This window comes from Ochotona princeps, chromosome 28, assembly GCF_030435755.1.
Source record: "Ochotona princeps isolate mOchPri1 chromosome 28, mOchPri1.hap1, whole genome shotgun sequence".
NCBI classification, from domain to species: Eukaryota; Metazoa; Chordata; class Mammalia; order Lagomorpha; family Ochotonidae; genus Ochotona; species Ochotona princeps.
In genome coordinates this window covers 25,125,814-25,137,322 of record NC_080859.1, presented here as the reverse complement: position 1 = coordinate 25,137,322, position 11,509 = coordinate 25,125,814, and the positions used below count along the sequence as shown (strand labels likewise).

The 11,509-nt window shown below is 47.1% G+C and overlaps 1 protein-coding gene and 1 pseudogene across 1 annotated transcript; one reads left to right on the top strand and one right to left on the bottom strand.

Annotated features, from left to right (window-relative positions):
* The first annotated feature begins 770 nt into the window (after window positions 1-770).
* On the top strand, window positions 771-1,739 carry LOC101523849 (olfactory receptor 7A10-like). The gene has a single exon (XM_004586249.2). The coding sequence runs from the start codon at window positions 771-773 to the stop codon at window positions 1,737-1,739; it is 969 nt and encodes a 322-aa protein (XP_004586306.2).
* Window positions 1,740-6,087: 4,348 nt separating this feature from the next.
* On the bottom strand, window positions 6,088-7,011 carry LOC101524092 (olfactory receptor 7A10-like; annotated as a pseudogene).
* Window positions 7,012-11,509: the final 4,498 nt, after the last annotated feature.

Here is an 11,509-nt window from a genome sequence, read left to right as displayed (position 1 = left end):
GGTGGAAATAAAGCAGCACCGTTTTCACTTCAAGGGAGGACAAATGTAGTGACATGGGACAGGACTCCCTCCACCTTGAAGTGTCAGGGGGATGAGCCTACTGCCTCCCTTAGTACTGTCTGACTCAATTCTTTGAATTTCGCTGTTGCTCATTCCTGTTGTCAGCATCCCCCACAGCAGCTTTGGCCATCTGAAACGAGCCCTCCACAGGAACATTGCATGGCCTGTGTCCCTTGCCAGACACATCAAATGATAGACCATGTTGTGCACCTACTATATGTTTGTTGAGATCTTGATGTTTGTCCAAATGCCACATTGCTTGCTGGGCTTTTATGCACCTGAGATATGAGTAGTACAACCCTATCTATCCCCCATGTGTTTTTAAAGCTTGTTGCCTTCCTTGCCAGCATACATGCATTAGCATCTTGTTATGTGTTGCATGATTTGTCTTTGCTTACATTTAGTCTTCAGGTCTTCACTGTTAGGGAGGTTTGTTTCTCAGGGCTGCTCACACACTGTTGAAACAGTGCCTGAAACATGCTGAGTGGTCAATATTCATTCTCAAGTGCATGAAGGAATTTCATTCTAGATTCAGTGTGCACAGCCTCATGAGGAATTGAGCCAAATTGGAGAGAAATTCCTTACACTGAGAGTTGGGAACTTCTGGAGGGACCCAGACTGATATGAAAAACACAAATGATGGTGTTTCTGCAGGGTAACTAGCACTCACTTCTGTTCTGTTTTCTATCCTTTGGTAGTCACATTGGCCAATGGAACCAAGAAACCATACATGGCTTGTGGAATTCCTTCTCCTGGGATTCTCAGAGGACCCAACATTGCAGCCGCTCATCTTTGGGCTGTTCCTCTCCATGTACCTGGTCACTGTAAATGGGAACCTGTTCATCATTCTTGCCATCCTCTCAGACCCACACCTCCACACACCCATGTACTTCTTCCTTGCCAACCTATCCTTGGTGGACATCTCCTTCAGTACCACCACCGTCCCTAAGATGCTGGTGAACATCCAGACGCAGAGCCAAGCCATTGGCTATGCAGGTTGCATCACACAGATGTTCTTCTTCATAATCTTTGCAGTGCTGGAAAATTTTCTTCTCGCCGTGATGGCCTGTGACCGCTTTGTGGCCATCTGCCACCCCCTGCACTACACAGTCATCATGAATCCCCAGCTCTGTGTGCAGCTCGTTCTATTGTGCTGGGCCCTTTGTGTATTGCATGCCTTATTACACAGCTTATTGGTGCTGAGGCTGAGCTTTGGCACACACGTGGAAATCCCTCACTTTTTCTGTGAGTTGAATCAGGTGGTCCACAGAGCCTGTTCTGATACCTTTCTCAATGACCTCATGATAGATTTTGCAGCAGTCCTGCTGTTCTGTGGTCCCCTGACTGGGATCCTATACTCCTACTCCAAGATCATCTCTTCCATCCGTGCCATCTCATCAGCTCAGGGCAAGTATAAAGCCTTTTCCACCTGTGCCTCTCACCTTTCTGCTATCTCTCTATTTTATGGCACAAGTGTAGGTGTGTACCTCAGTGCCAGCGCTGCCCCAAGTTCAGCCTCGACTGCAGCAGCCTCGGTGATGTACACAGTGGTCACTCCCATGCTGAACCCCTTCATCTACAGTCTCAGAAATAATGATATCCAGAGGGCCATGAAAATACCTCTAAGGCATATCTTCCAAGGGCCCTGTGCATGTCATACCCACGCATCAGATCTATAAACCTCAGACCTTGCAGAAGTGCAACTGAAATATCCCCCTTCCCCTTCTTGTTTCCTGCAGTTTCACGTTACTTCCACAACTGTATATTTGTTGCTTCTTTTCTGAGGTATTCAGTTCTCTTGGATTTTCACACTTCTCTCTTTGGTCATTTTCCACTCTCTCAAAGTCATTTTGAGCTTAACATAAAACCACCTTGATTTCCTTTCTGTGTCATAAAATGATGTGTTGTACTTCTGCTACAGTGAGAAACTTCATTCACCTCATAGTGTATTTTTTGTAATCTATATGGCATGAGGATTGTTCTATATACTTCTGAAATAATGCAGTTAGAGATACATTCAGGCATCCATAGCCTATGATGTGGCACAAAAAGGTAAGCCTGAGCCCGACATGAAGGCTAAATCTTACCTTGCAAGCTCCAGGGTCCCGTATGAGTTCCAGTTTGTGTCCCAGCTGATCCACTTCTACTCCAGCTCTCTGGTTACAGCCTTGGAAAGCAGCAGAGGATGGTCCAAATCCTTGAGACCCTGCACCCATAAAGAGACTCAGAAGAATCCTCTGGCCCCTGGGTTTGGATTGGCTCAGCTCTGGTCATTGAGGTCATTTGGAGAATCAACAAGAGAACAGAAGATCTATCTCTACATTGCTTCTTCTCTTTGTAAATCTGACCTGCCTTCCCAATAAAACTAAATAAATCTTTTTCAAAGAAAGGTTAAGCCCCTGCTGGATAATTCCAGATTAGTGTTCAGAGTTCTGCTTTGAGTCTCAATTATTCTCCTTCTCATGGAAAATCAACAGAGGATGCTACTACCCCACACATGGGAGTCCTGGATGCCATGTCAGGCCTCTCATCTTGGAGAAGGCACAGCCTTTGTAGCCACTGGATAACAAACCAATGGATGGAAGCATTCTATCTCTCTCTCTCTGAATGGAATAAAAGTAAACGTATTTCTTACTTCCCACTTAACTCTCCTTTCTGTTACCTTCTCGGCACACTCACATGTCTTACAGCAGGCCATGACACATCATTCTACTAGACCATGGTCATATGGAGCTCCGTCTCTCCAGTGTATCCTTTGTAAATGGGCTCAGTGTTGTCAGGCATTCTTTGCTGACCAAATGCGCATGTGGAATGTTGTGTGCAATGGAAGTTGGATTTTCCCGAATAGACTCCTTATGGCTTCAGAGTTAGGGTTTCCCCACAACAAAGCAACATTTTTCCTCATCCATGGAATTACTAGAGAATATTAATTCTTACTCTTTTGAGTGGCTGAGGCCCAGCATGATAAGAAGCGCTCATCAACTGAGTCACTCCTTGGTGACTGCAGGGGCTGAGCCTATGCACGAGCTGATGCCGGGAGCTGAGATCTGAATCTGGGTCTCACATGTGAGTGACATGAAGCCTATAACCCCTCACTTGGTGTCTCCCAGTGTGTGCATTAGCAGGACGCTGGGATTAGGTGTGGGAGTGGAGCACATAGTCCAACCCAGGTTCTCTGAAATTTGAGAGAAGCATGACCTAAAGTATTACATCATATTTATTTGAAAGTGAGATTTATGTAGAGAGAAGAAGAGAGAGGAGATAAAGAGAGAGAGAAGAGAGAGAGGAGAGAGAGAGAGAAGAGAGAGAGGAGAGAGAGAGAGGAGAGAGAGAGAAGAGAGAGAGAGAGAGAGAGAGAGAGAGAGAGAGAGAGAGAGAGAGAGAGAGAGAGAGAAACCCTGTATCCTCTTGTTTATTCCCCCAAAAGGTTACAGTGATGGGAATTAAGCAAGTCTGAAACTAGGAGCCAGGAGCTTCATCCAGGTCTCTCTCATGTGGGAGGCAATCGCCTGAGCCCTTGAGTATTCACCCTGAGCTTTCCAGAGTACCCACAGAGATGACAAATTCTAAGTGGAGGGTAGACATGAACCCAAGCATTCCAATGTGGTATTAAGAAAAGACAAGGATGTCTTCCCCACTGTGACACAGAGCACCTGCTTCAGTGGGGTTACTAATTAATGTGAGTAGCCTGCCAGTTGCCTGCAGAGGAATATGTGGTTTTGGCAACATCTATGTACTCACAGAATTAGACACAAAATGATTTGGAGTTGAACTTTATATTATTCCAGGGCAACACTTTTCTGTTTTAAGCTTCTAGTGCATCCTACACATAGGACTCCTCCCATCACCTAAAACAATAAAAGAAGGATCTCCTCTCTTTTTAAAAGTTTCCACAAGCACTAAACATAGGTGAGTCCAATGGCACATTTTCTACTGCATGCTCAGTGTTTCACAAGAGCCAGGATAGCTATAGGACAGGACAGGCTAGGCTGCAGCAACTGTCAATTCACATGAGAGCCAGGTCTGGGGCTGAGCTAGGTTGGTTAGGAGGGAGCACCCCTGGATGAGCCAGAATGTGTGCCAGCAAATTGAGCTAGCTGCAGTACCTACAAGTGAGAATCATGATAGGGGCAGGCATGTCAGTCTGGGTAGCACAACCACTAGCAAACACATTATCAATTCCTGGGAAAGAGCCTGGTAGGGGAACTTGGGGACTGCAGTTGGACTGCAGTTCCTGTGATGAGTGTGAGAGTTGTTGCTGGGAGCAGGCTAGACAATGTTGGATTTCAACAAAATTGGCATACATATGAGCTAGATTTGACAGCAGTCTGACAGGGTCAGTCCACAGCCAACACTACTACAATTGATAGCCAGAAAATGTGGAGTCCTGGAGAGTTCAACCACAGCACAAACTAGTTCCTAAGAGGGATGGGGCTTGGAGTGGGCCAGGCAAAATTCAGCTGTGGCAGTCAGTGGTAAGAGCTGTGACTGGGGGTAGTCTGGATGGGCAAATATGTAGCACCTCTTGGTGAATTCCAAGACTAAGGGTGGACCAACTCAGACAGGACTACAGCACCTGCTGGCACATGGAAGACCTGGGGCTGGGAACAGACCTGGTAGGGTAAAGTTGGTGACTCCCTTACTGGTTGCTGCTTCCACTGGTTAGTGTGATAGCTGTGACTTGGTGTAGGTCAGTCCAGGGTTGGGACAGGCTTGGTTGGCTGCTATACTCACAGGCAAACATAGGAGTCTTAATGGGTGCAGGCCAGCTGAGCTAGACCATAGCCCTGCCGACAACTGCCAGGACTGGACGTGACTCGGGCCAGGAAAAATTGCAGCAGCTACTGGCAGGTACAAATTCTGGTGCTGGGAACAGGCCTGGCAGAGGAACTGTGGGCAATTTCTTGGTAGCCTATACCTATTACTGGCCCATAGCACCCATCAGTTCACATGAGAATTGGGTCTGGGCAACAATGTGCCCATTGAATGATTCAGGTGATGGACTGAAACTAACCCTGTTCTGGCCAGTGCACACAAGGGTCAAGTCTGAAGTCATCCCAATAAGATCTCTCAGGGGATTCTCTAAGTGGATCATGGGACTCAAAACCTGGAGTGCAGGTGTTGGGACTGTGTCTCCTCTGTTGCTGATGTCTAAGTAGTGGACATCACGGAGACATGACAGCCAGCTCATCTGGGTCAGCAGGCAATGTTGAGCATGTCATCAAAGGATGGCTCATGCAAGTGGCAGTGTCCTGGGGTCTAGTCCAGACTGGCTGTTCCCAGACCAGCCTACCTGCATGCTGACAGGTGCCATAGTATTGCCCAATCTGGTCCTCACATAATCCCGTGTCTCACATTCACTACTGGGAGCTACAACGCTGCAAGGGAGTGTGAAGATGTCCCCTAATAGGTATGCTCTCAGCCACAGAACTTGTGCATTTTGGCAGGAGTTCAACCCAACCCTACATGGCACACCAACAGTCTTGGCTCTTGCTGGTGGATATTGCAGCCCAGCCCAGCTGGGCATAGCCCACATTCCATTCAGGCTTTCGTGTGTGCCATCATGTGCTCAGGCCTGGCCATGTCTGGCCTGCCCTAGGCCTGGCCCACACAAATGTTGATGTATACTGCAGAGGTGCCTGGGCTGACCTGCCTCCAACTACAGCACTTGTGCTCCCCATGGGTAACTAGACTTGCAGGGCATTCCCCACATTCTGAAACCAGACCTGTTCACAGACCCAATTCTCGCACATGCCAGTAGGGCTGCGACCCTGCTTGGCATCATCTGTCCTCAGACCTTGCATGTGTTGGCCCCACTTGTTCTTTATACTGTCCCAGCTCCCAAAAGTATTAGGTGGTTCCTTTAAAAAAATACTTATTTTGGAAAGTCAGTTATACAGAAAGGAGGAGAGACAGAGAGGAAGATTCTCTGTCCTTTGAGGAGCCACAACAATACAAAGCCAGGAGCTAGATTCCAGGAGCCTCCGCTTGTTCTGCCATGCAGGTGCAGTGTCAAAAGGCCTTGACTCATTTATGGAGCAACAGTCTTTTCATAGCCTTCTTCATGTCTGTGTTCCTCAGGCTGTAGATGAAGGGGTTCAGAGTGGGGTTGAACAGAGTGTACATCACTGAGGCTGCTACAGTTGAGCCTGATCTTGGGGCAGCACTGGCACTGAGGTACACACCTATAATTGTACCATAAAATAGGGAGATGGTCAAGAGAAGAGAAGCACAGGCAGAAAAGGCTTTACACTTTACCTGAGCTGATGAGATGGCCTGGATGGAGGAGGTGATCTTAGAGTAAGAGTACAGGATCCCAGACAGGGGACCACCCCCAAAAGTGCAGCTGTAAAGTACATTATGATGTCATTGAGAAAGGTGTCAGAACAGGGTCTGTGGACTACCTGGTTTAACTCACTGAAGAAATGTGGGATTTCCGGGTTTCTGCAGGAGCTCAGTCTCAGCACTAGTAAGCTGTTTAACAAGCCGTACAGGACAGTGATGGTCCAGCACAATAGAACAAGCTGCAAACAGAGTCGGTGATTAATGATGACCGTGTAGTGCAGGGGATGACAGATGGCAACAAACCAGTCATATGCCATCACAGCCAGAAGAAAGTCACCAATTCTGCAAATATTATGAAGAAGAACATCTGTGTGAGGCAGCCTGCATAGCTGATAACTTGGCTGTGCGTCTGGATGTTCACCAGCATCTTGGAGATCGTGGTGGAGGTGAAACAGATGTCAGAAAAGGACAGTTGGCAAGGAAGAAGTACATGGGCATGTGGAGGTGTGGTTGGGAGAGGATGGCCAGGATGATGAGCAGGTTCCCAATGACACAGATCACATACATGGAGAGGAACAGCCCGGATGTAATAGACTGCAGTGCCGGTTCTTCTGAGAATCCCGGGAGAAGAAATTCTGAATGCTGAGTTTGATTGTTCAGTTTCATGTGGTACAGATCACTGTCAGGAAGAAGTAGCTGAACATGAAACATTCATAAAAACCAGATGTAACCAACATAGCGGAAATCCCAAATTTATGTTTTTCCATTCAGAATTTGAATTTAGAGATGACTTGGCACTAAGTTTGGACCTTCCCTGTGAGATCACTGACCAATCATTCCTTTCTACCCTCAATGCTCCCCTACACCATCAAATGCTTCTCATATACAATGAGATATTCTTTGACCACATGGGTAATACCTATTCTTCAGAGGTTAAAAACTCACCATTGATTTTTTCCATTTGACTGTATGAAGCAAAGATCTGGGGAAGAAGCTGTATATAATGTGTGGTCTCATGTATCTAAACAGATTCAGTTTTTTTTTATAATTAAAGATTTATTCATTTTTATTACAGCCAGATATACAGAGAGGAGGAGAGACAGAGAGGAAGATCTTCCCTCCGATGATGCACTCCCCAAGTGAGCCGCAATGGGCCGGTGCACGCTGATCCGATGCCAGGAACCAGGAACCTCTTCCGGGTCTCCCACACAGGTGCAGGGTCCCAATGCATTGGGCCGTCCTCGACTGCCTTCCCAGGCCACAAGCAGGGAGCTGGATGGGAAGTGGAGCTGCCGGGATTAGAACCGGCGCCCATATGGGATCCCGGGGCTTTCAAGGCGAGGACTTTAGCCGCTAGGCCATGCCGCTGGGCCCAACAGATTCAGTTTTGATTGTGAAATAAAGTGACCTTCATGCACATGGTGCAAGTGATGGCAGAAGTGCTACAATTCTGAGCAAATGACTCAGTCATGTTAAGCAAAGAGGAATCACAAAGGGCGTCAAATGATAAGAAGTAGTCAACCTGGAGTAGATTGGAAATATATATTAATCTGACTTGCTAAGGCTCTGTTTGTGGAACTGAAACTTGTGTAGATTTAATATACGTAGATGTGGAACCCAGGATGAGTTAGAGACTTTGAGAAGAAAGAGTACAAACTTTCTCACATCCTCTTACATTCTACTAAGGGTCCATTAGAATATCTTACAAATACAGCTAAAAGCTTCAATTACATTTGTGCATACCTTTTGCAAAATAGAGTTGTTCAAATTTTGATGACCTCTCATAAGTTTGGATTAGGACATATTTTTGGATCAGACATTTTGGAGCATACCGATCTACCATGTAAATACTTTTTTTTTTTTTTTACTGTACTGAAATAAACCCACGTAGTATCAAAGTACTCCACTGCAGAGAGCATGCTGACAACAATGGCCAATCTTTGCAGGTAAGAAGACAGTAAAGATAGGAATAAAACTCTCTCACCTGATTGCACACCAGGAAAGCAGTGAAATTGTGGGAGAAAATGAGAGGGACAGGAAAGCCTTGAGTGTATCCAACTCACAGATGAGACAATAATTGTCAAGCAGGTGTCTTTTTTCCCAGCCTTTTTCAATTTTTTTATTATATTTTTTACAATATTTACTGAGTTAGGGTAAAAAGTTCAAGGGCGGCAGGAAAATGGGTAAGACTATTATTTCCATATTGTTTCCTTCATGTATCTGAGAGAAAGGTGGATTTTAAGGGAGAGGTCCCACCCAGTCTCACACCCACCCCAAGTCCCTGATGTCGGACATGCTCTGAGGGTCTTGCTCAAGTGGTTTTGATAGTTCAACAGTTATGAATTGCTGCCCATCTCACCACTCGAAGCACAATGTGGTCATTGAACATTGCACTGATTGACATAGTCCATCTTAGAGTCTCTGTTTACCCAGTTTTTCACTGCAAACCTAAAGCTGAGGTGATTCATTAACTTGTTCTGTCCTCTTTTTATGGCTGGGGTTCTGCATATGGCAGTTTGATTAGGGGAATTCCCCCCAAAAAAAACTTTGTCTGAGGTGTTTCCAGACAAGATTCATGTATGTACTAGCAAGTATTGGGCCCAGCACTGTTCATTGCCCCAAAAAGCTGGTGGTTGCAATTACTGGGTTGGTTCTGTTTCCAGCCCTGTCTTCCACTGGAACCAGTGGGTGTTGCAGTCCAGCCTGGTTCTGCCCAGCACACACACTCGGACCTCACATAAACCAGTGTGAGCTGTAGCCCAGCCGCAGCAGTCCACAATAACCCCCACCAGGCCCGCCCCCCCACCCTGGTTTGCCAGTATATGTAGCCGACTTGTACAATCTGTCCCACATCCCATTCGGCTCTCATAGATGTAGATGGGTATTAAAGCCTAGTTCCATCTAACCAGCTCAACTACCCAGCCCTCAGGGATGTTGGGTGTCTCTGTCTAGCCACCCCATCCCCTGTCCTAGTTTTCGTGCCCTCCTGTGGGAGTGGTAACCCAAGAGGGAGGAGCCCACTATTTCCCTCCCAGGCCATTCCCACTGCCAGATTAAGCACTCTCCAGGTGGTTCTATGGTTTGACTTGATAAAATTAGCCCCCAGTGCCAGCTTCTGCCAGATGATGCTGTGGCTAAGCCCAAACAATCCTTACCCACTCTAATTTTGTTTGCACCAGTAGGAACAGTCAGCCCAATCTGTTTTATTTCCCTGATCTAGTCTACATGAGGCCCACAGGTGTTGTAGCCCTGCCTGGTCTGGTCTGCCCCCATCCCAGCTCACACTCTCCAGTGGAGTTTCAGCAGGGGAGCACCTCATATTCTCCCTGCCGGCTCCATCCCCCTTTCTGGGTTCTCACATGTGCTGTTTGGCACTGTGGTCACATCTAGTACAGGTAACCTCACCTTGGCATTTCATAATGGCACTGGTTTTCCTTGCGACCGAACCTGGTTTGACCTACACTATGTTCCAATGCTAGGATTCACCAGTGGATGACGTGAACTGATTCAACCTGCTCTGCCCCCTACCCATGCCAAATGTATGCCAGTGGGAAACTTTCCATAACCTGTTCTGGGCTGTTTTCTGTCATGCTTCTTGTGCTTACCTGCAGGGTCCTTCCAAAGGAGTTGCCCAGGTTTCTCCATCAGAACCTCTCTCAATGCCAATTTTGCGCATACCAGGGGGTCCATGAGCCAGCCCTGCTCAGTTCACCTCCTGTCCTAGAAGGAACAATGGCTTTTCCTGATTGGCCTTCAACCCAAACTGGATCTTGCTGTTAGATATTTCAGCCCAGCCACAGCTCATCCATACCCACATACAACTCACACATGGCTCACTAGGGGTTGAGACCTAGCCTAGTCCCATATCTACCATGATCCTCCAGAACACCAGACGGTGTTGGAGTCTGGCCCGGTTTAGTGCATCCAGTTTCAGTCCACACTTGTGCCAAGGGAGACTACAGCTGTATCTTGATCAGAACACAGCCCCGACTCCAGCTCATGTGCCCCTTGGTGGGAACCTCGACCCAGCCAGGGTGTCCCCATAGCTCCCCAACTGGGCCTGTTCCCAGCCATAGATCAAGCGCATGCCAGTGGTTGCTCTGACTCAGTTTGGCAGAGCCCTTCACCTGTCTCGACCCCTGCCTTAGACACCAAGGCTTAGCGTCCATGGCTCACGCAGACCAGTAGAGACCAGTGTAAGAGCCTAGCTAGAAATGCCCTGTGTTCCATCCTGGATTCTCACTTTACTTGTGGGTTAAGGTTTGCTCAGTCCAAGCAAATGTCTTTGATAGAGCTGTTCTTACTGTCTGGTTAAGATAACATTAAATTATGTGAAAAGACAGAAGACCCTGAGACCTGTGAGTTCCAGCAGCCGCTACTATCAGGATTTCCATGCAGACATTTCCCCTCTCCTGGCCATTTCCTGTCAATACTGGGACAGTCAGTTTCAGCAACTCTTCACTGCCTGAATGGGCAGGGTGGTGACTGAGTCTGCAGAGCCTGTTCCTGGACCAAGGGCTGTGATCCTGGCTTCTCTAGTTTTATGTGTTGGACAACCAGTCCCCTTCTTACTGCCAAATTATTGTGACCTCATTTCCAACACATATCTACCAAACACAGAAATCCCCTCTCTACTTCCTCCAGATCCCCCAATTCTGCAAAGTTGGCTAGATGTACTTGAGGAAACTTATACCAGTCAATGTCCATTAGAATTGAATTTTTCTTGCCCTCATTTCTCATTAGCTATAATTATTGCTCAATGTTATCTAATATTTCCCTCCCCTTTTGATAATCACTGATCAATGCATTCAATATTTAGTTATAGCAATCACAACCCTAGACCTCTACCAGGGTATGACAAGGATAGTTCAGTTCTTGTTAAACTCTAGGGAAAGCTGCCTGTGTCCACACTCTGGGATCCCTTTCACAGTTTCTACCAGCCTCACCTGCATGGCACCTCTATGACTAAATTTTCTGCATGGATGCCCAAATTTGTTCTTGGTTGGTGGATGCTGCAGACTGAAGCTCTGTTCCAGGGACAGCAGAGGCACAGCAGGCCAGCCTCAGGACCCCAAAGCAATAAGCTGGCTGCTTCTAGCCCAAGGTTGTACAGTTGAGCGACCACAGCAGAGGAGCTACTTACAGCTCCTGGCACCTGCTCATT